The 20,737-nt window shown below is 69.4% G+C and overlaps 1 protein-coding gene across 1 annotated transcript in view; it reads left to right on the top strand.

The window, feature by feature from the left end:
• The window catches only part of ADAMTS7 (ADAM metallopeptidase with thrombospondin type 1 motif 7), a 44,941-nt gene extending 25,038 nt beyond the window's left edge, over nt 1-19,903 (top strand). The window contains exons 9-24 of the mRNA XM_078078792.1: nt 2,413-2,557; nt 3,222-3,314; nt 3,648-3,793; nt 4,929-5,098; nt 5,261-5,394; nt 6,262-6,382; nt 7,273-7,517; nt 7,737-7,878; nt 9,670-9,796; nt 10,144-10,357; nt 10,664-12,028; nt 12,899-13,051; nt 13,432-13,605; nt 13,697-13,843; nt 14,773-14,935; nt 19,527-19,903. Of these exons, the coding sequence (XP_077934918.1) occupies nt 2,413-2,557; nt 3,222-3,314; nt 3,648-3,793; nt 4,929-5,098; nt 5,261-5,394; nt 6,262-6,382; nt 7,273-7,517; nt 7,737-7,878; nt 9,670-9,796; nt 10,144-10,357; nt 10,664-12,028; nt 12,899-13,051; nt 13,432-13,605; nt 13,697-13,843; nt 14,773-14,935; nt 19,527-19,684 (3,697 nt within the window). The 3' untranslated portion in view covers nt 19,685-19,903. The remainder of the gene's footprint in view (nt 1-2,412; nt 2,558-3,221; nt 3,315-3,647; nt 3,794-4,928; nt 5,099-5,260; nt 5,395-6,261; nt 6,383-7,272; nt 7,518-7,736; nt 7,879-9,669; nt 9,797-10,143; nt 10,358-10,663; nt 12,029-12,898; nt 13,052-13,431; nt 13,606-13,696; nt 13,844-14,772; nt 14,936-19,526) is intronic.
• The last annotated feature ends 834 nt before the right edge of the window (nt 19,904-20,737 follow it).

The following is a 20,737-nucleotide window of genomic DNA, read 5'->3' as shown; positions in this document are numbered from 1 at the left end:
CCAGGAAAGGGGGAAGGAGAGGGGGGCCTCAGGTGGGAGGTGTGGTGCCAGTCTGTCCTATAGCCCCTCGCCCTCCATCTCCCTGCTGGGGGTAGGACGGGCTCCACCCAAACAGGGTCAGGACAGAATGAGCAGGACGCAGAGACGGTGCCCAGTGGGGTCAGGTGTTCCCTGGGCTTGGGGGAGTCTCAGAGGCATGCACAGGCCACCTGGCTTTCCCTACGAGGCCGGAGGCTCCTGGGCCCCTGCAGGGAGCTCTGGGTGGGGGTCAGCAGTGTGAGGAGCCTGGCGGAGAGCCGGGCCGGAGGAAGGAAGGGCTGCCTGCCGCTGCCTGTGTGACTTTCCCGAGGAGATGCTGCTTGGGATTCCTCCACAGCTTGGGATCCCGCAGGCAGCCTCAGCCTCCGGTGACGAGGTCCCCCAGGGAGCGGGAGGGAGGGCCCAAGGCCGCCTGGCAGAGAGTAGAACGTGGGGTGCTGACTCCCCATCAGCACTTGGGCCTGGATATGGCCCTGATTCTAGTGGCGGGTCCTGCGCGGGTCCCCCAGTGCCCCCGACCTCTCACGCGCATATAGGCTGGATCAGATAGGCTGCTGTCCCTCCAGCTGCCCGCCCACAGGACGTGACACATGGCAAGTTTCAGCCAGCTGACAAAGGCCAGAAGTGGCCCTGGGGCTGCTGGGGTGGCACGGAGGCCTGTGGGACCCAGAGCTGGAGGAGCTCCCAGCCTGGTCTGAGTCCGAGGGTGGGCGAGCCCTTCTAGCCCCTGTCTTGAATTGCAGGAAAGAAGGAGCCCCAGGGCCAGGCTGCCCCCCACCCTCCCCCCCAGCTAACACTTTGCCCCACGGGCCAGGCCAGCGGTCAGAACGCGTCTTTCTCTCTGCCAGGGCTCAGCTGCCATGGTTTTGAACTTACATTGGGGTGAAGTATTTGAGGTCAGGCTTATAGGTGGAGGGGAGGAGTCCTGCACTGGGGCCGCCCAGCAAGTGCATCTGCGTGGCCACTGGCCGCTGGGGCCTGGCATCAGATCCTGACCTCTGGTGCCCGGGTGTGACCCAGGGCGAGTGACGCTCTGCCTTGGGCCCTGCGTGTGTACGGAGAGGGAACGGGTGTTTGAGGAGCAACCGGGGACCTGGCCTATGATCACTCGGGGGCAGAGGGCTGGGTCCCATAGCTGCTTATTTGCCAACACCCATTTTAGAGGGTCTGGTTTCCACTAGCATAGGCGGTCCAGGTGATTTGGGGGGAGGGGTCCCCAGGGCCCTCAGCAGGAGTCTAGTCTCAGAGGCTGTGTTCCCTGAGCTCTGGGTGGTGCTGGGGGCCTCAGGAAGCCCCACAGACACCCATGCTGCCCTGGGCCCCAAGCTCCCCTCTGAAATCGGAACTCCAGGATCCCAGAGGCTGACGCCCCGCACTGGCCCATGTGCTGGCCTGCTCCCATTTTCTCCCAGCCTGTCCCCGTCCTGTGGTGTCTCCTCTGCGCCTCCCTGTCAGACCCCAGCACCCATCGCCTCTGCCCTTCTCATCTGGCCCCCCCACCTGCTACCAGCCACCCTCAAGCACCCCAGACTGGAAAACTGGAGGGTTTCTGCCTCCCCCTACCCTGCCTGGCTGGGTGTCCTTGCTGCCTGGGCCAACTACCTGTCGCCCCCAGCCTCAGCTCTCTCCAGTTCCTGCTGCCCTGAGGAAGGTCCCCGGACACTTTTCCAACTCCTGCAGGACAGCAGTGAGCCCTGGGCTGCTTGGTCAACATGTGGGGCCTGGCCAGGGCAGTGGGATGGACACGGGCCCCCAGAGGCAGTAGCTGTGCACGAGGGGCCCGTGGAGAGAGACGCTGGCAGCGGTGGGCCCACGCGGGGCCTGGGACGCCCTCCGCTGGGCCCGTCTGCGTCCGCGCTCCCTGCACTGCCTGGTCGGTCTGGCGGAGGGCAGGCAGGGCTGTGTCCGGCCCTCCTGGGCTCTTGTCCCCCACAGAGACCCTAGATCTCAGCCCGGGGGGGGGCCCACAGAGGCTGGCTGCTGTCGCGGCTGTGAGGTGATGCTCTCCAGATCCCTGAGTGAGGTGGCGCCGGCCCCATGCCGGGGTGGAGGCTGTGGGAACTCAGGGCAGGGCCAGGGGCCAGCTGGGCGGTAGGGGAGGCTTCCGTCTCCGGGAGAGTTTTTGCGGTGGAGTGTGCAGAGCATTGCGGGTGGAGGGAGCGGCTTGTGCAGATGCGTGACCCCGGGGAGGGGCGTTGTTTGGCCGGCCAGAGTGCCTGGAGGTGAAGGGGACAAGCGGGAGTGCCCCAAATGCTAGGTGGGGGGTGGGCTGCGGTCTTCCTACGGTTTAGTGCTCTGTGCCCTCCCCTCCGAGGCCGCCCCAGTGGGTCTCTCAGGCTGCCCCCCTTGCCCTGTCCTGTGTGGTCTCTGCAGCCGAGGGTGGGGCCTGTGCTTGGATGACTCTCCCAGCAAGGATGTCATCGACTTCCCCTCCGTGCCGCCCGGGGTCCTCTACGACGTGGGCCACCAGTGCCGCCTCCAATATGGGGCCTACTCTGCCTTCTGTGACGACATGGATGTGAGTGTGGGGTGCGTGTGGGGCGGGGGGCCGCCTCCCCAGCCTGCAGCGCCCGCTGGCCTGGGCTCGTCCCATACGTGGTGCCTGGGAGCCAGCATGGCCTGTGGCATCCGCTGTGGCCTGGGCAGCCAGAGACCCAGGTCCGGTTTCCGGGTGGACCCTTTGCCGACTCTGGCTCTGGGCGAGCCCCTCACCTCCCAGGGCCGGGTTATAAAAGGCCAAACAAAACCTATGCTGCATGGACCTGGGGGAGAGCGCCTGAAGGGAAGGCCATCGCCCTGTTAGGGAGTCCCCAGGCTTGTGGGGGTGGGTGGGTGTGTTTTTAGGCAAGTGGGCGGGGCTGGGAGAGGTGTGGGTGGAGCCGGTCTGAGAGTGGGCGGGGATGGGAGACGGGCAGGGCTTGTAGGGGTGGGCGGGGCTGAGGTGTGGGCGGGGCTGAGGTGTGGGCAGGGCTCGTAGGAGTGGGCGGGGCTGAGGTGTGGGCGGGGCTGGACACGCTCTGAGCGGCAGGCGCCAGGGCTGGGCACCCCCAGCACCACATGGTTGGGGGAAGATGGGAGGGGCCCGCTGAGAGTCCCATCTGCAGCCCCACCCCACCCCCACCCCCCAGAGGCCCCGGGGGGGTGGGGGGGTGAGAGTATGGCCCGTGTCGTCCTCCTTGCAGAACGTGTGCCACACTCTTTGGTGCTCCGTGGGGACCACCTGTCACTCCAAGCTGGACGCAGCTGTGGATGGTACCAGGTGTGGGGAGAGCAAGGTAGGGGCGCCGCAGCCCCTGCTGCAGGGGTGGGTGGGTGGGTGGGGAGAGGCCTGGCTCCTGTGGGCCCGCGCTCTGGAGGCTGCCTGGTGCGGACGGACTCGGGCTGCTGGCAGAGCCCCAGCCCCTCCGGCCCTCTGCGCGTCTGTGGAGCGGACGTGGTGCAGCCGGCCTGTGCAGAAAGTCAGCACAGGGGCTCCGTTTTATGCCCTGCTCTGCCCCCCCGGGGTCTGGGTCTTGGGTGACTAGGAGGGGGCCTCCTGACTCCTCGGTCCCCCCGGGGCAGGGATGACTGGTGGGACTGGGTGGCATTTCCACCCCCGTCTGTCTTAGTGGTGTCTGAACGGGGAGTGTGTTCCCATCGGCTTCCGGCCGGAGGCTGTGGACGGCGGCTGGTCGGGCTGGAGCGCCTGGTCCGTCTGCTCGCGGAGCTGTGGCCTGGGTGTGCAGAGTGCCGAGCGGCAGTGCACGCAGCCCGTGTGAGTGTGGGTCTGGGGGCACCGGGGACGGGTGGGATTGGGCACCACCGTGGAGAGTCTGGCTCTGTCCCAGCCTCTTGTGCTCCGAAGTGTCCCCATAGAGACCATGCCCAGAGTATCCAGGGCCGCCTTGGGTCACTCGGAGGGGCATCCCGGAGGCAGGCGGAGTCCCCGGGGCTGGCCCCACTGCAGAGAGGGGAACAGCAAGGCCCAGCAGCTCAGGAACTGGCTGGAGGGAGGCAGGAGCTTAGACCCCGGACCTTAGGTGGATCAGGGTTCAAATTCCCTCTCCACCCCTCCTCCAGGTCTCAGTTTCCAGGGAAACCATACTCTGGGGTGACTGCAGGGATCCCCCCAGCAGAGCTAAAGCATGAAAACCCGCAACTAGTCAGTGGAAGGGACTTAGTAAAGACTCACTTATTGGCACTGGATGTACCTGTGGGTCTGAGACGAGAGGGGACAGCTGTGTGCCCTGGGGCAAGTGACTGCAAGGCTGGGCCTCAGTTTCCCCACCTAAAAAGGGTGATCTGAAGGTTCAGGAGATGCTGAGCCAGAGGTAGTGCAGACCGAGGAGTCCCTGGCGCCTTCGGACGAGCCCTCTTCGTGAGGCTGCCCTGGCAGGTGCGGGACTCAGAGCCAGCGCCATCTAGGGCCCTGTGCTCGGCAGTCTGTGGCCTGGGCTGGGTTGGGGGCAGGCACCCTGCCCACGTGAGGGTGGGGTTCAGGTGCTGTGCTTGCGGGTGCACCTCTCAGCCAGGCCAGGCTGGGGGGCTGCCACCAGGAACGAGCCTGCAGACACGTGGGGTTCTCGGGACCCTGGGTCTCCCCTTGGGCGGTGCCAGCCCCATCCCCGGGGGCTCGTCACAGGCTCCCAACAGCGCTCTGCAGGGGCAGCCCCGTCCCCGTTTTACAGGCGAGCAGACTAGAGCCCAGACAGGGCTACACTGCAGGGTGGGGGCAGAGCCTGCTTCCTGAGGCCACCACCCGTAAGTCCTCACACGCAGGGAGAGGGTGTGCGCCAGAGCCAGAGGGCAGGTGGGCGTTGGAGTCTCCGGTCCGAGGGCCTGCTCCTGGACCCAGGACGCAGTCGGCGCTCACTGTGCGCTCACTCGGCCCCACCCGGCTCTCCCCACAGGCCCAAGTACAAGGGCAAGTACTGTGTGGGCGAGCGGCGGCGTTTCCGCCTGTGCAACCTACAGGCCTGCCCCCCCGGCCGCCCCTCCTTCCGCCACGTCCAGTGCAGCCACTTTGACGCCATGCTTTACAAGGGCCAGCTGCATACGTGGGTGCCTGTGGTCAATGACGGTGAGTCCTGTCGCCCCTGGGACTCGGCAGCCCCCGGGGCGGGGCCTGGGCCTGAGGTTACCCACCCCGGCCCGGGGCCCCCCGCTCCCCAGCGTGCAGCCCGGGGGCCTCCCTGACCGCCGCCCCGCTTGTCCCTCACGGCTCCCCTGCTTGGGCCCCCAGTGAACCCCTGTGAGCTGCACTGCCGGCCCTCCAACGAGTACTTCGCCGAGAAGCTGCGGGATGCCGTGATCGACGGCACCCCCTGCTACCAGGGCCAGCCCGGCCACGACCTTTGCATCAACGGCATCTGCAAGGTGTGCCCGAGCCGGGGGATGGTCTCCCGCGCCGGCCGCCCCGGGCCCCCCCCGGCTCCCCTCCGGCCCCCCCCCTCCCCAGGCTGTCCCGCGGGCTTCCCAGCTCTGCCGTCCCGTCAGCAGAGACCCCCGCCCCTCCTGGCGCTGGAGCTCCGCACAGGCGGGCCTCACACCCCAGCCTCTGCCCCACGGACCCTCTCCCCCACTCCCTGCCCACTGTCCAAGCCCCTGAGCCTCGGCCTGCACTGCACAGCCCCCGCCAGGAGACCGGCGCCCAGGCGTGGCTCAGCGTCCTGCTGCGTCCATGACCCCAGGCCGCGGTTCCCTCTGTCCTGGAAAGGCGGGCCAGTCCTGCATCCGTGTTGCGGGGTTCAGCGAGGTCACTGCGGGGACCGCGGGGCTCAGGCTCTGGCCGAGTGCGTGTGTGTTTGCTGGCAACACGTGCTCTTATTTCTAGCATCAGTGGTGGCCTCTCCTCCCGGCCCGTGTCCCCAGCCACTCTCCCCCACTTGCAGTCCCTGGGGTGTCGGGAAGCAGCAGGGAGGATCCCTTTTCTGGGAGACTCCTGTCCACCCTGGCGGGCGCCCCTGCCATACCCATGCCCCTGCATGCTGTCCCTCTTCACAAAACTTGCCCTCTTGCGCCTCACAACCCCCCTCCCCCAGCGTGGCTTTACGGCCAGACGGGCCGCCCCGATTCACGCGGGGGGTGGGGGGGAAGCATGCTCGGAGAGGCGGAGGGGCCGCCTGAGGTCAGAGGGCATGCCTGGGGGCAGGCCTGCAGCGAGAGCCCGCAGCCCGCCCGGAGCCCTCCCCTCCCTGCCCTGGCGGACCCCGGCAGCTGGGCCCTGCCTCCCGTGTGTTCCAGAACGTGGGCTGTGACTTCGAGATTGACTCCGGCGCGGTCGAGGATCGCTGTGGCGTGTGCCATGGCAACGGCTCTACTTGCCACACCGTGAGCGGGACCTTCGAGGAGTCTGAGGGCCTGGGTACGGGCTGGGGCCCTGGCGGGGGTGCTCTTAACTTGGTGGCCCCGCCTGGCCCCCGGGGCTCCCGCCCGGGCCACCCAGCCTGGTCCTGGCAGGTGTCGGGGCACCTTGGCCCCGATGCGGAGACGTCGCAGGGGGCGTCCTCCTGCCCGGGGACCTCGGGTGGGCCGATCGGGGGTGATTATGGGTGGCCCCAGCCCTTGCAGAGGGCCACTCCCTTCTTGGGAGGCTTCAGAGGCCCCCAGGCCCACTCCCACGCCCGCGGGTCTGTTTCGCATACATGGCTTGAGTGGTGACTGTGTGGTAGGTGAGGAGCTCACCGTCTGACGGGGGCTGAGAGCACTGCGGAAGGAGGTCCTGACCTGGGGAGGTCCGGTGGCCGGTTAGCTGCGTCATGAGAGACTCGGGAGAGGTGGGGGGGCCTTGCGCTGGGCGGGAAGAGGTGGAGGTGCGTCTCTGTCCGGGCACCGTGAGGTGGGGCTGCCAGGACGCTCAGCCCCTGGAGCCCAGCCGGGCAAGTGACTTCGTCTCCCTGGGCCTCAGTCTCCCCATCTGTCAGATGGGGTGACAACAGTACCCGCGTCCTAGGGTAAAGTGCGTGGAGTCCGTGAAAGGACAGAGAGGCTGGCCGCGACGTCGGCGTCCCAGGGGAAGGGACCAGGCTGGTGACATGGACACCAGCCCGGGTCTCCAGGAGAGGGGTAAAGAGGCATGGGTCATGGTGGCAGGATTTGAGGAGCCCTTCTGAGGTTTAGGTGACCTAGGATGGGGGAAGCCTCTACCTTTTGGGGAGCTCAGAATCTTGACCTCATGGTGGAATCTGCCATCAGCCGCCTGGGGTAGAAGGGGACAGCCAACCCCCTTACCCTCTGCCCCACCCCGGCCCACAGGCTACGTGGACGTGGGGCTGATCCCGGCCGGCGCCCGCGAGATCCGCATCGAGGAGGTGGCTGAGGCCGCCAACTTCCTGGCCCTGCGCAGTGAGGATCCCGAGAAGTACTTCCTGAACGGGGGCTGGACCATCCAGTGGAACGGGGACTACCAGGTGGCGGGCACCACCTTCACGTACGCGCGCACCGGCAACTGGGAGAACCTCACGTCCCCCGGTCCCACCGACGAGCCTGTCTGGATCCAGGTGCCCGCTTCCCGGGGCTCGGGTTGGGGAGCAGGGGCGGGGCCTGAGGGATCCGGCAGCCCCCCGTCCCACGGCAGGACACAGTCCCGGGGCCTCTGCCCCAGTGCAGCCCCAGGTGCCGGAGGGGGCTGGGTCGGCTCCTTGGGGGATGGCTGCTCTGGGTGGGTGGAGGGGACACCTTGTGCTCACGGGGCCTCCATCCGCCTGCCCCCCCCCCAGCTGCTGTTCCAGGAGAGCAACCCCGGGGTGCGCTACGAGTACACCATCCACAGGGAGGCAGACGGCCCCGGCCCGGTCGAGCCGCCCGAGTTCTCCTGGAGCTATGGGCCCTGGACCCAGTGCACGGTGACCTGTGGCACAGGTGAGGGTGGGGTGGGCACAGCCGCTGCCCACTGGGGCCTGTATGTCTGGGCGGTGGTGTCCGGCGCCCTCCTCCAGCTCACTGCTGGTTGGGGAGCCACCGTGAGCTTGGAGTGTGGCCCCTCCGGACCCCCGTGGCCCCGGGTCTAGAGTGGGGCTGCCGAGAGCCGTGTCTCTCAGGTCCACGGGCAGGGACGCGGCCAGCACCGTGCCTGGCACACGGGGGGTGCTCGCTGGGTCTCGGTGGCTGGCGTTCTGCCCCCAGAGAGGCGCCAGCTGGCCTCACACCTGTGTCTCGGCTCCTCACCGGAGAACTGACCCCTTTGTGCTCCCAGAGCCCGACCCGAGGCCCCTGTGGGCACGGGCTCCTTGCCTCCTCCAGCTCGTGCTGCGGACGGGCTGCGGAGCCTCCTCCCTGGGAGGCCCAGAGCCTCCCGCTCAGGGAGGACGGAGCCAGGACGACAGGCTTGTCCCCACCCCACCTCTGAGCCTCTGCGCCCAGTGGCCTGTAGGACACGCATGAGGACTTCACTAACTCTCCGTCAGGCGCCCCCCCGCCCCTCAGTGTCCAGGGAGCTCGGCATCAGGAATCTGGGACAGACACCTGAATGTTCCCGAAAATGCTCGTATGATGATAGGATGGAAACCCCCCCCCCGAACCTTGGCAGAAATCTTCAAAAGCTGTTAAAATATCCTGTGCCATATACGCATCTCTAAATTTACAAACGCGAAAGCAAATCTGGACAAACTAGAGGTTCGGGAGTTGTCTTTCCACGAGGGGGGGCCCCACAGGTGGATGGGTGAGGGGCGTGCTGAGCTGCGGGTGCGGCTCCTGGCCCGCGCTGGCTGGCGCAGCCCGGGGCTGTTTGCCCCCAGCAGTAAGAATCCAAGCTGGCAGGATGGCCCTTAGGGACCCAGGACCTTGCTCCCATCACTGAGTCCCCCTCACACCTGTCGAGATGGCCCCCTCCTGGCCTCCGTTGGTCCAGGCAGGAAGAAGAAGGGGCCAGGGGCTGACCCCTGGGGGAACTTGTGCCCTCTTTTCCCTAGAGGGACTGTGTCCCAGACCTCCCTCGGTGCACAGACACTACAGTGGGGGGTGTTTTCCGCAGGGCCCGTGGTTACCCCGCACAGAACCCGAATTCTGTTAGCGGGGAGGGAAGAGTGGATAGGAGATGGGAGGCTCAGGTGGAGGAGATCCACTCTTCGGGGCTGTGAGGGAAGCAGGGGTGAAGGCAGAGCTGGAGACGGGGTGGGGGTACATGGGGAAGGTGCGGAGCATAGCTGTGCAAAGGCCCAGAGGCAGGCGGTGGCGGGGGAGGGGAACAGTGACACAGGTCGCCTGGGCTCCGGGGCTGGAGAGGGATGTCTGCTGGGGGGGGAGGGGGTCTGACGAGTTTCCCCGCTGCCCCCCTGTTTGAGCACGGACGCTGCTGGGAGGGGTGGCGCTCAGGCTGAGGCTGGATTTGCATGACCCCATGGTGGCCTCACTCCCTGGCGGCTTCGAGGGAGGTATCACTGTTACAGACGAAGACACTGAGGTTCAGAGAGGCCCAGTGAGCTGCCCAAGGCCTCCCAGCTGGGAAGCCAGGGGCTGGCCCCGTGCCCCGAGCCTGCACTCTGCTGCTCCAGGGCCAGAGGTGAAGGCCGGGAGGACAGCGAGGAGGGGGCGGGGAGGCCTTGCTCTGGGAGCTTCTAGCAGAGTGGGTGTGGCCTTGTGTTGGGGTGCAGCGCAGCTTGGGCAGGGGGCACCCTAGGTGCCAGGCCCAGGCTGAGCCCCCGCGTCCCCCAGGGATGCAGAGGCAGAGCGTGCACTGCACCGAGCGACAGGCGGGGCCCGTGGACGAGAGACACTGTGACCCCCTGGGCCGGCCCGATGACCACCAGAGGAAGTGCAGCGAGGAGCCTTGCCCGGCCCGGTGAGCCCACCCTGATCGCTGCGCCCCCAGGCTCCTGACTCCGGGGCCCACAGAGGGGCAGATGGAGCACGGCAGGGCCTCTCTTTCCAAGGCCGAAGCCCCAGGCCCTGCCTGCCCCCGCCCCAGCCTGGACCTGCGTCCCCCGCGCCCCGGCAGCCAGCACCAGCCTGGGGCGTCCCAGGGCGCGTGTGCTTGGGTTCTCGGATGTGCTCGGGACTTGCCCAGCTGCCCCAGGAGTGAGGCTGGCAGGGACACGGGGGACTGCGGCTTAGCCCTGACCCCGCCGCGCCCCCGAGTGCCCGGCAGTCTGGCCAGCCCGGCGCTGACGCGGCTTGTGTGCCCCGCAGGTGGTGGACAGGGGAGTGGCGGCCGTGCTCTAGCTCCTGTGGGCCTGGGGGCCTCTCCCGCCGCGCCGTGCTCTGCGTCCGCAGCGTGGGGCTGGATGAGCAGAGCGCCCTGGAGCCCCCCGCCTGCGCCCACCTCCCCCGGCCCCCCGCCGAAACCCCTTGCAACCGCGATGTGCCCTGTCCGGCCACCTGGGCCGTGGGGAACTGGTCTCAGGTGAGCGTCAGGACGGGAGGGGCCCGCCCCCCGCCCCCCGCCCCCCGCCCCCTCCACCCCCTCCGCGCCCCCGGCTCCGCCATCGGTCTTGGGCTATGGGGAGGTGGAGGCAGTGTTCAGAGAGCCCCTACTGCCGGGGACCACGGTGGGGGGAGGCTGGGGCGCCCTGGGAGCCACCACTGCCACGGTCTGGAGCTGCACGGGGAGACGGCTGGCGGAGGCCTCTCGTCCGACATCGGCAGGGCCAGGGAACCCACTCGGCCCAGCCTGTCCTGGTCTGCGCCCCTCACCTGCTCTCCTCCGCAGTGCTCGGCGACGTGCGGGGAGGCCACTCAGCACCGAAGTGTCCTCTGCACCAACAACACCGGCGTCCCCTGTGAGGAGGCCCAGCGGCCGGCCCGCAGGGCAGCCTGCTCTCTGCCGCCCTGTCCCCGCGCCCTGGACCCCGAGGGCTCAGGCAGCGGCTCCCCCAGCCGCGAGCTCTTCAACGAGGTCGACTTCATCCCCCCGCGCCTGGCCCCGCAGCCTCTGCCCCCCTCGTCACCTGAGCTGGCCGGCATGGGCAATGCCATCGAGGAGGACCCGGAGCTGGGCCCGCCGGGGCCCGTGTTTGTTGACGATTTCTACTACGACTACAATTTCATTAACTTCCACGAGGACCTGTCCTACGGGCCCTTCGAGGAGCCCGACCCAGACCTGCCGGGCGCAGGGGACTGGACGCCCCCACCCCTGAGCAGCCCTGCTGAGCCCCCCACAGGCACCCCCCTGCCAGCCTCAGAGCCTCCTGGCACTGAAAAGGAGGTGGCCCTGGGAGACGGGTCCCCTGCCCCTTGGCCCAGCCGGGCTGGCCTCTCTCCGGCCCTGCCCTCGGAGCAGGCCCCTGGGAACCCCCTGGTCAATTTCTTACCAGAGGAAGACGCCCCTGCCGGGGCCCCAGACTTGGGGCTCCCCAGCTGGCCCTGGTCCCCTGCTTCAGTCGGGGGCATGGAGACACCTGCTGCCCCTGGGAGCCAAAACAGGCTCCCGGGAGGGGGAACCAGCCAGAGCCGGCCGCCCCCTCCGCGCTGGCAGGGGGCCAACGAGCTCTCTCAGGACGAGGAGGAAGCCTTAGACCGCAGAGCAACCGGCCTGCCTCAAGGACCCCGCCCCACGTCGCCCCCTTTGCCCTCCCTCAGCACCAGCCGTGCCCCCCCCAGTCCTGACGCAGGAGATCCGTGGACGGCGGGGAATGTGGCCTGGGAACCTGCTCTGGAAGGTGGCCTGGGCCCTGTGGACACTGAGCTGTGGCCCCCAGTCGGGGGAGCTCCTTCCCCCCCTCCTCCCCCAGCTGCTCTGCCAGTGACCTGGGGTGGGGACAGCCCCCCGGAACTGGGCACTCCCACCCCTGCAGCCCCGTGGGACCTGCAGACCGTGGCCATGCCAGGAACCTTCCTTCAGACGGGCCCCCCTGGCCTCGAGCACATGTTTCGGGAACCGGGCCCAGGACCTGTGGGCTGGCCGGGAGCCCCCGGCTCGGAGGTGCCCCCGAGCCCCGCGCCGCTGCCCACACCAGCTCGGGATGGTTCAGCCAACAGCAGCAGAGTCCCCGAGGCCCAGCCTCTGGAGCCCGGCCTGGCCAAGGACCTGCCACCTGCTGGGAATGCCACCTGGGAGGTGGGCAGCTGGAGTGAGGTAAGGGGCTGGGTGTCCTCATCCGGAGACGGGCCCTGCCTCCCAGACACGTGGGGATTCTGGGATTCGGGAACTGGCAGCCCGTGACCCCAAATCAGTCCTATTGCCCTCCATGTGCCCCTAGGGCATTCTGCCCTGTCAGCCTCAGGTTCCCATCTGAGCAGTAAGGTGGGGCGAGGGCCCATCTGCCGGTCTCTGGGGTCCCCATGCCTGAGCAGCACAGGGGGCTGCCGGGAAGGCGGGGCGGGCACAAACGGGGCAGCCAGGAGCCACGTCCTTCCTACTCTGGCTTGCGTGCTCCCGGGCAGGGCCCTCCCCCGGACAGCTGTGCTGGTGGGGAAGCCGCTTCTGTGGCCCCCCAGCCCAGCGGACTCCCCCCGGCTCAGCCTGGCTCTTCCAGGGGCTGCTCAGGCCCTTGTTGCCTGGCCTCCCCCCTACCCCCCATCATCAGCAGGTCCCCCCCCAGTCAGGGGCCAGCGAGGGTCTGAACTTGACGGACAGAGACTGACCGGCGCCCCCGCGTTGTCCCTGGGGAAGTTGTGTTCAGACCCCTCATTCTGGGGTGGGGAGGGACAGGCAGGAACTCAGCGAGGGACCCAGACTCCCTTCCTAGCTGATTGTGGGGAGCAGCGAGTCTGGGCAGGACAGCTGGGCTGCCGCCTGTGTCCCGTGAGCAGGGACAGATGCTCACGGAGGTGTTTGAGTTTTTGTCCTCTGTCTCCTTGGGAGGGGGGCGGAGGAGCCCATTCTGCAGATGGGGAAGCCATTCTGGCTCCAGCGGGGTCCCCGCCCCTCGATGGGCAGCACCTGGCCGTGGGGCTGGGGGTTGCGGGGACGTACCTGCCCTCACGCCTGTGCCCCGGCCCCCAGTGCTCCACCACCTGCGGGCTGGGTGCCGTGTGGAGGCCCGTGCACTGCAGCTCGGGCCGGGAGGAGGACTGCGTGCCCGCCAGCCGGCCCCAACCCGCCCGCCGCTGCCGTCTGAGGCCCTGCGCCGCCTGGCACACGGGCAACTGGAGTAAGGTGCGTGGGGGCCTCGGGGTGCAAGCCGGGCCCGCCCGGCCCCCAGTGCAGGCTGGGGGGGGGGCTCTGTGCCGCTGTCCTTGGGCTCGTCCCGCTGCGTCCTCACCTCTCCCTGCCGTGAGCCCCTTGGCTGCTGGCTGCGTCCTTTTCTCTGTACCTGCCCTCCCCCCTGCCCGGGATTTCATCGTCCCCGCCGCTCCCTCGTTCCTCCCTGCCCACCTGTCCCCTGCGGTGGCTGCCCCTGGCCCCGCATCTGCGGCCCGAGGCTGGCTGGTTCTCCCGGGTGGGGGGGTGGCAGGGGTCCGTTTGCTGCTGCCCAGCCACCCCTCGCGGGGCCGTGCGCGTGTGGGGTCTGCTCACACCGTGCGCCTGGCCTGCAGTGCTCCCGCAGCTGTGGGGGAGGGTCCTCCGTGCGGGACGTGCAGTGCGTGGACACACAGGACCTCCGGCCGCTGCGGCCCTTCCACTGCCAGCCGGGGCCTGCCATGCCACCCGCCCGCCGTCCCTGCGGGGTGCAGCCCTGCCTCAGCTGGTACATCTCTTCCTGGAGGGAGGTGAGGCCTGGGGGCCCCGGGAGGGGGTGGGGGGTGTCCTCAGACCCTGGCCGTGCCCCGACCCCTCTCCCTGCCCATCCCACCCTTCCAGTGCTCTGAGGCTTGCGGTGGGGGCGAGCAGCACCGTCTGGTGACCTGCCCGGAGCCGGGCCTCTGTGAGGAGGCGCTGAAACCCAACAGTACGCGGCCCTGCAACACGCACCCCTGTACGCAGTGGGTGGTGGGGCCCTGGAGCCAGGTGAGCCAGCCTGCGGATGAGGGATGGGGCCCACCGCTCAGCCCTCCGCTCCCTCAAGAGGGAATCGTCCTGTGCCCTGTGCCAGGCTCTCTGGTCGCTGCAAGTGCGGGGGCCGGCCAGACGAGGTCCCCACCCTGCCCAAGCTCCGGCCTGCTGGGGAGATAGGGACGAAAGGAAACAGGCAGGTGCTGGGATGTCGGGGAAGGCCCTGGGTGGGGGGGGCAGGGGTGAGGCCTGCAGGACTCAGCGGTTGGAAGCAGAGGCTCAGGGAAGGTGTTCTGATGGTGCAGGGGTGAGGCCTGCGGGACTCAGTGGTTGGAAGCAGAGGCTCAGGGAAGGTGTTCTGATGGTGCAGGGGTGAGGCCTGCGGGACTCAGTGGTTGGAAGCAGAGGCTCAGGGAAGGTGTTCTGATGGTGCAGGGGTGAGGCCTGCGGGACTCTGGTTGGGAGCAGAGGTGCCAGGGACAGCAAGTGGGAAGTCCTGGGGCAGGAAGGAAGGACCTGAGTGTTTAGGGAGCGGAGCAGAGGCTGGTGTGGCGAGCGAGGCGCAGGACGCCCTCCTGCCGGGCCTGCTGGAGCTCCGCGGTTGCGCCCCGGCTGCTGAGCGGCTCTGGGCGCTGTGTTCTCACCCGGGGAAATGGGTGTGCGGGGTACACGGAGCAGGGCAGTAGACACTTCGCCCACGGCCTGGCACCGTGCCAGAGATTACACCTATTTTTCGGGCTTTTTACAACATCCCATCCTGATCGATGATAAAGCCTGACTCGGGATGCAGGGTCCTGGTGGAGGAACTTGCCGCCACCTCCCCTTGGCGGCCCCCGGCCCCGCGTCAGGGGCTGGCGGCCTCCCCACCCTTGCTGGCGCACCTGGGCCTCTGGGCAGGTGCAGCTCCTGTGGACCCTCCCCTCCCCCCTCCCCCCTCCGCACAGTGCTCAGCCCCCTGCGGCGGGGGCGTGCAGCGGCGCCTGGTCCGGTGCGTCAACACCCAGACGGGGCTGCCCGAGGGAGACAGCGAGCAGTGCAGCCACGAGGCCTGGCCCGAGAGCTCCCGGCCGTGCGGCTCCCAGGACTGTGAGCTCATCGAGGCGCCACGTGAGTCCGCGCCGCCGTGCGGGCGGTCGGGGCGGGGCGGGCGGCGGCCACGGGATCCTCGAACTGTCGGCCACCGAGGACTGTGAGGCCCAGCCCCACGGCGGCCCGTGGGCACCCCTCTGTGGCGCAGGAAGGGGGGAGGCAGTGGACGTGCCCCCAGGTTGCTGTGTGACCTCGAGCAAGCTCCTCTTCCCGCTGGGTCTCCGTGACCCGCCGAGCGAGGCCACGCCGGGGTGAGCCCCCGGCCCCCATGCCGGCTGGAGGAGGGGTGCGCGGAGCGTGCACTGCGGCCGCAGGAAACGGCCTCCGTGCCAGGGTCCCACTGGCTGCTTCCGGCCAGCTGTGTCCTCCTGGAGGAAGCGCCCGAGCCAGAGGTGGCCGTGGACCCAGGCGCGCACGCCTCCCCGGCCGTGCTGAGCACGGGAAGCTGGCCCTGCACTCACACCTGGGCCCCCTCCCAGCTGGGTGGCCTTGGCCGTTTCCCTGTCTGGGCCTCCCCTTCCGGAGCCTGGGGAGGGGCGGGGAGAGCAGAAGCGAGGTGCTGGGGGGAAGGTGGTCACTGCGTCGACGCGGTCAGCCGCTGTGAGGTCAGGAAGAGAGCCCAGGGCCCCCTGAGTCAGTAGGGAGGCCCCAGCAGCTTCTGTGCCTCTCAGCCGCTGCCCCCTGCCCCGAGGACGGCCTGCGGTCCTTGGACTGGCCGTCAGCGCCTCGGGGACCCCCCCACCTGCCTTCTCGACAGTGGCTGGCTCTGGGCAGCCCCGGTCCAGGCCCAGAGTAGCGGCTGCCACGCCGTGCTGCCCGGGCCTCCTGCAATCCCACGGCCCCAGGGCCCCGCCCGTCAGATCTCCCGGCCGCAGCCTCCACAGCACCTGCCTCCACGTGGAGGCCGGCCACGGCTCCTCACTGCCCCTCACGCTGGGCTCAGGGCCGTGGGGGCTCGGGCGGCTGTGGCGTCTGCTGGGAACTGAGGTCAGGTCTCCGGGGGGTCGGGTGGACCGCAGGCAGGGGCCTGGGGGGGGGTTAGGTGGCCGAACCACCAGCCGTCCCCAGTCAGGCGTTCGGGGTGGAGGCCGGTGCGGGGAGGTGACTTGGATGCCAAGATCCTGGAGCCCCAGGATGTTTTGATGGTTTGTGGGGCTGCGTGGCAAGACATTTAGAAAGCCTGGAAAGTCCAGGGTGTGCGGTCACCACGGTGAGCAGCTGACCTAGCATGACCCACATCCGCTTGCGGAGGTGGGGGGTACGGACAGAGGAGGGAACTGGCCCCCCCCGCCCCCCCGGCCCAGGGTTAAGAAGCTTGCGTGAGGTCACACCGTGCGGACAGGATGTAGGCCCGCAGATGTGCAGCTCAGAGCTGTGGCCTCCCCCCTCTGCTGGGCCCAGGGGGATGTCCCAGGCCCGCGGCCGTCCACCGCCCGCCCCTCCTCCTGCCGGGACGTCTGCTGGGCGGCTGGGGGCTGGCCGCGGCAGCGGGAGCACGGCCAGGCGGCGGGAAGCGAAGCGCTTCCCCAAATAGCGCCGATAAGCACAAGGCGGGAGGGCCAGCCAAGCCTCAGCCTTGGACGCGCGTCGCCTGCAGCCTTCGTCCGTCCCTCCTCAGGAGGCCTGGGTTGTACTCAGGCCGCAGGGCCCCGGGTCCCACCTGCTCTCCCTGGGCCTCGGGGCCCGGCCCGATGGGACTCTGTGACCCGGAAGCTGAGGCTGAGTCCAACCCAGGTGGCTGCAGGGGGTCAGGGAGACCTGGCAGGACAGGTGTCAGGGTCAGGGGGCCGATTCCACTGCAGGTGGGCAGGAGGCACAGGGGGCCTCCGTTGACACCAGGACCTGTCGGGGGCACGAGGGTCAGCAGGCATGGGAGGGGTGGCAGGCTCTTTGGCTTCTCGTGAGCACTTGAGGTGGTCAGGGGTGGGGGTCCCCACGCCTTTCCTCTGGAAAGCAGAGTGCAGCCAGGCTGGTTCCCCAGAGACCTGGGTGGGCAGGTGGGACAAGGCTAGCCACAGCTGGGGACCTGAGGCCCTGGGGTGGCGGGGAGCCCCCTGTGGGGTGCAGGTGCGGGGGGAGAGTGCTGGGGGAGAGTGCTGGGGGTGCAGGTGCGGGGGGGTGCAGGTGCGGGGGGTGCAGGTGCTGGGGGGGTGCAGGTGGGGGGTGCAGGTGTGGGGGGGTGCAGGTGCGGGGGGGAGCAGGTGCGGGGGGTGCAGGTGCGGGGGGGTGCAGGTGCTGGGGGGTGCAGCTGCGGGGGGTGCAGGTGCGGGGGGGTGCAGGTGCTGGGGGTGCAGGTGCTGGGGGTGCAGGTGCTGGGGGGGTGCAGGTGCTGGGGGTGCAGGTGCTGGGGGGGTGCAGGTGCTGGGGGTGCAGGTGCTGGGGGTGCAGGTGCTGGGGGTGCAGGTGCGGGGGGGTGCAGGTGCTGGGGGTGCAGGTGCTGGGGGGTGCAGGTGCTGGGGGTGCAGGTGCTGGGGGTGCAGGTGCTGGGGGTGCAGGTGCGGGGGGTGCAGGTGCTGGGGGGTGCAGGTGCTGGGGGTGCAGGTGCTGGGGGGTGCAGCTGCGGGGGGTGCAGGTGCTGGGGGTGCAGGTGCTGGGGGTGCAGGTGCTGGGGGTGCAGGTGCTGGGGGTGCAGGTGCGGGGGGTGCAGGTGCTGGGGGGTGCAGGTGCTGGGGGTGCAGGTGCTGGGGGGTGCAGCTGCGGGGGGGTGCAGGTGTGGGGGTGCAGGTGCTGGGGGTGCAGGTGCTGGGGGTGCAGGTGTGGGGGTGCAGGTGCTGGGGGGTGCAGGTGCTGGGGGGTGCAGGTGCGGGGGGTGCAGGTGCGGGGGGGTGCAGGTGCGGGGGGTGCAGGTGCGGGGGGGGTGCAGGTGCTGGGGGTGCAGGTGCTGGGGGTGCAGGTGCTGGGGGTGCAGGTGCGGGGAGTGTGCAGGTGCTGGGGGTGCAGGTGTGTGGGGGTGCAGGTGTGTGGGGGTGCAGGTGCTGGGGGGTGCAGTTGCGGGGGGTGCAGGTGCTGGGGGGTGCAGCTGCGGGGGGGTGCAGGTGTGGGGGTGCAGGTGCTGGGGGTGCAGGTGCGGGGGGTGCAGGTGCGGGGGGTGCAGGTGCGGGGGGGTGCAGGTGCGGGGGGTGCAGGTGCGGGGGGGGTGCAGGTGCTGGGGGTGCAGGTGCTGGGGGTGCAGGTGCTGGGGGTGCAGGTGCGGGGAGTGTGCAGGTGCTGGGGGTGCAGGTGTGTGGGGGTGCAGGTGTGTGGGGGTGCAGGTGCGGGGGGGGTGCAGGTGCTGGGGGTGCAGGTGCGGGGGGTGCAGGTGGGGGGTGCAGGTGCTGGGGGTGCAGGTGCTGGGGGTGCAGGTGTGGGGGTGCAGGTGCTGGGGGGTGCAGGTGCTGGGGGGTGCAGGTGCGGGGGGTGCAGGTGCGGGGGGGTGCAGGTGCGGGGGGTGCAGGTGCGGGGGGGGTGCAGGTGCTGGGGGTGCAGGTGCTGGGGGTGCAGGTGCTGGGGGTGCAGGTGCGGGGAGTGTGCAGGTGCTGGGGGTGCAGGTGTGTGGGGGTGCAGGTGTGTGGGGGTGCAGGTGCTGGGGGGTGCAGTTGCGGGGGGTGCAGGTGCTGGGGGGTGCAGCTGCGGGGGGGTGCAGGTGTGGGGGTGCAGGTGCTGGGGGTGCAGGTGCGGGGGGTGCAGGTGCGGGGGGTGCAGGTGCGGGGGGTGCAGGTGCGGGGGGGGTGCAGGTGCTGGGGGTGCAGGTGCTGGGGGTGCAGGTGCTGGGGGTGCAGGTGCGGGGAGTGTGCAGGTGCTGGGGGTGCAGGTGTGTGGGGGTGCAGGTGTGTGGGGGTGCAGGTGCGGGGGGGGTGCAGGTGCTGGGGGTGCAGGTGCTGGGGGTGCAGGTGCGGGGGGTGCAGGTGCGGGGGGTGCAGGTGCGGGGGGGTGCAGGTGCTGGGGGGTGCAGTTGCGGGGAGTGTGCAGGTGCTGGGGGTGCAGGTGTGTGGGGGTGCAGGTGTGTGGGGGTGCAGGTGCGGGGGGGGTGCAGGTGCTGGGGGTGCAGGTGCTGGGGGTGCAGGTGCTGGGGGTGCAGGTGCTGGGGGTGCAGGTGCGGGGGATGCAGGTGCTGGGGGTGCAGGTGCGGGGTTGCAGGTGCGGGGGGTGCAGGTGCGGGGGGTGCAGGTGGGGGGTGCAGGTGGGGGGTGCAGGTGTGGGGGTGCAGGTGCTGGGGGTGCAGGTGCTGGGGGTGCAGGTGCGGGGGGTGCAGGTGCTGGGGGTGCAGGTGCGGGGTTGCAGGTGCGGGGGGTGCAGGTGCTGGGGGTGCAGGTGCGGGGGGTGCAGGTGCTGGGGGTGCAGGTGCTGGGGGTGCAGGTGCTGGGGGTGCAGGTGCGGGGAGTGTGCAGGTGCTGGGGGTGCAGGTGCTGGGGGTGCAGGTGTGTGGGGGTGCAGGTGCGGGGGGGTGCAGGTGCGGGGGGTGCAGGTGGGGGGTGCAGGTGCGGGGGGTGCAGGTGCGGGGGGGTGCAGGTGCGGGGGGGTGCAGGTGCTGGGGGTGCAGGTGCTGGGGGTGCAGGTGCGGGGGGTGCAGGTGCGGGGGGTGCAGGTGTAGGCTCCATCCTGAGGCCCCCCCCCCACCGCCCTGCCGCAGGCTGTGAGCAGGACCGCCTGCCCTTCGGCTTCTGTGAGACCCTGCGCCTGCTGGGCCGATGCCAGTTGCCTGCCGTCCACACCCAGTGCTGCCGCTCCTGCCCCCCTCTGGGCCACGGAGCCCCCTCCCGCGGCCATCAGCGCATCGCCCGCCGCTGAGCCACCCCAGCTGGGCCAGGCTGCACGGGTCCGCCGACCCCCCCACCCGGACACACGGACCTCACGCCCGACCGCGGGCTGCACCCCGAAGGTGCTAACCTGGCCTGCTGGTGGCGGGCTGGGGCCCCCTCCCCCCAAAAAAACGTATTTTTTTATTTCAACGGTTTACATAACCTTTATTATTATTATACATAAATGAGCACCTACAGTTTCAACGTGCAGCTTGGTTTCCTCTTGCATTGGGAGAATTTCAGACCCGATCTCCTGCCCTCCATCCTCCTCACATGCTCCTCGAGGAGGAGTCCGCTGTCCTCAGCGGGCTGCAGATGAGGGGCGGGGGAGTGCTGGTCCCAGCCACGCTCCTTCTGCACCCCCCACATCCCCACTCCAGGGCCTGAGACCTGTGGTTTCGTGGTGACTGGGTCACACCCCACCTCGGGCACCAAGGCCCTTGCCTCCAGCAGGGACTCCCCCACGGGGATGGCGCTGAGGGCTCCAGCACCCCGTTAGCTCACCTGCACCAAAGGGGAGGAGGATCAGTGGAGCTGGTGACCCACAGGGGTGATGGGGTGCAGGTAGGCGCGGACGGCCACCCCCTTCCCGGCCCCCACTTGTCCCTTCCCAACTCCGTGTTCAGAGATGGCTGGGCTGGTGGCAGCTGGTTCCTGTCCCCCTGCCAGGCCCAGGTGCGACCTAGGCCCTGCCCATCACAGACCCGTCCTTCCTGCCAAACCTACGTCCATGGAACCAGACCGGTGAACACAGTGGGCAGCAGCTGGGCAGGAGGCGCTCCAAGAGGGTCCTGGGCTCCAGCCAGGCTAGCCATGACCCTGCCAGGCCCAGCCCCTCCTCTGGGAAGTGGCCATGTCTTTTAGAGCCTGCTCCCCAGTGCTAGTCCTGGAAGGTGGAATCCCCCTTCTCCAAATGGGGGACACGGAGGGTCAGAGAGGCCCAGGCCCCCACCCCGTGGACACCTGCAGGGAACACAGCCTGTAATGTGCATGGTGGTTCTTGAGCTGTGTAGTGGGATGAGGGCCATGTGTCTACTTGTGG

This window comes from Halichoerus grypus, chromosome 8 (genome assembly GCF_964656455.1).
Source record: "Halichoerus grypus chromosome 8, mHalGry1.hap1.1, whole genome shotgun sequence".
In the NCBI taxonomy this organism is placed as follows: Eukaryota; Metazoa; Chordata; class Mammalia; order Carnivora; family Phocidae; genus Halichoerus; species Halichoerus grypus.
The sequence above is the reverse complement of the archived record's forward strand: the minus strand, read 5'-3'. Positions and strand labels throughout refer to the sequence as shown.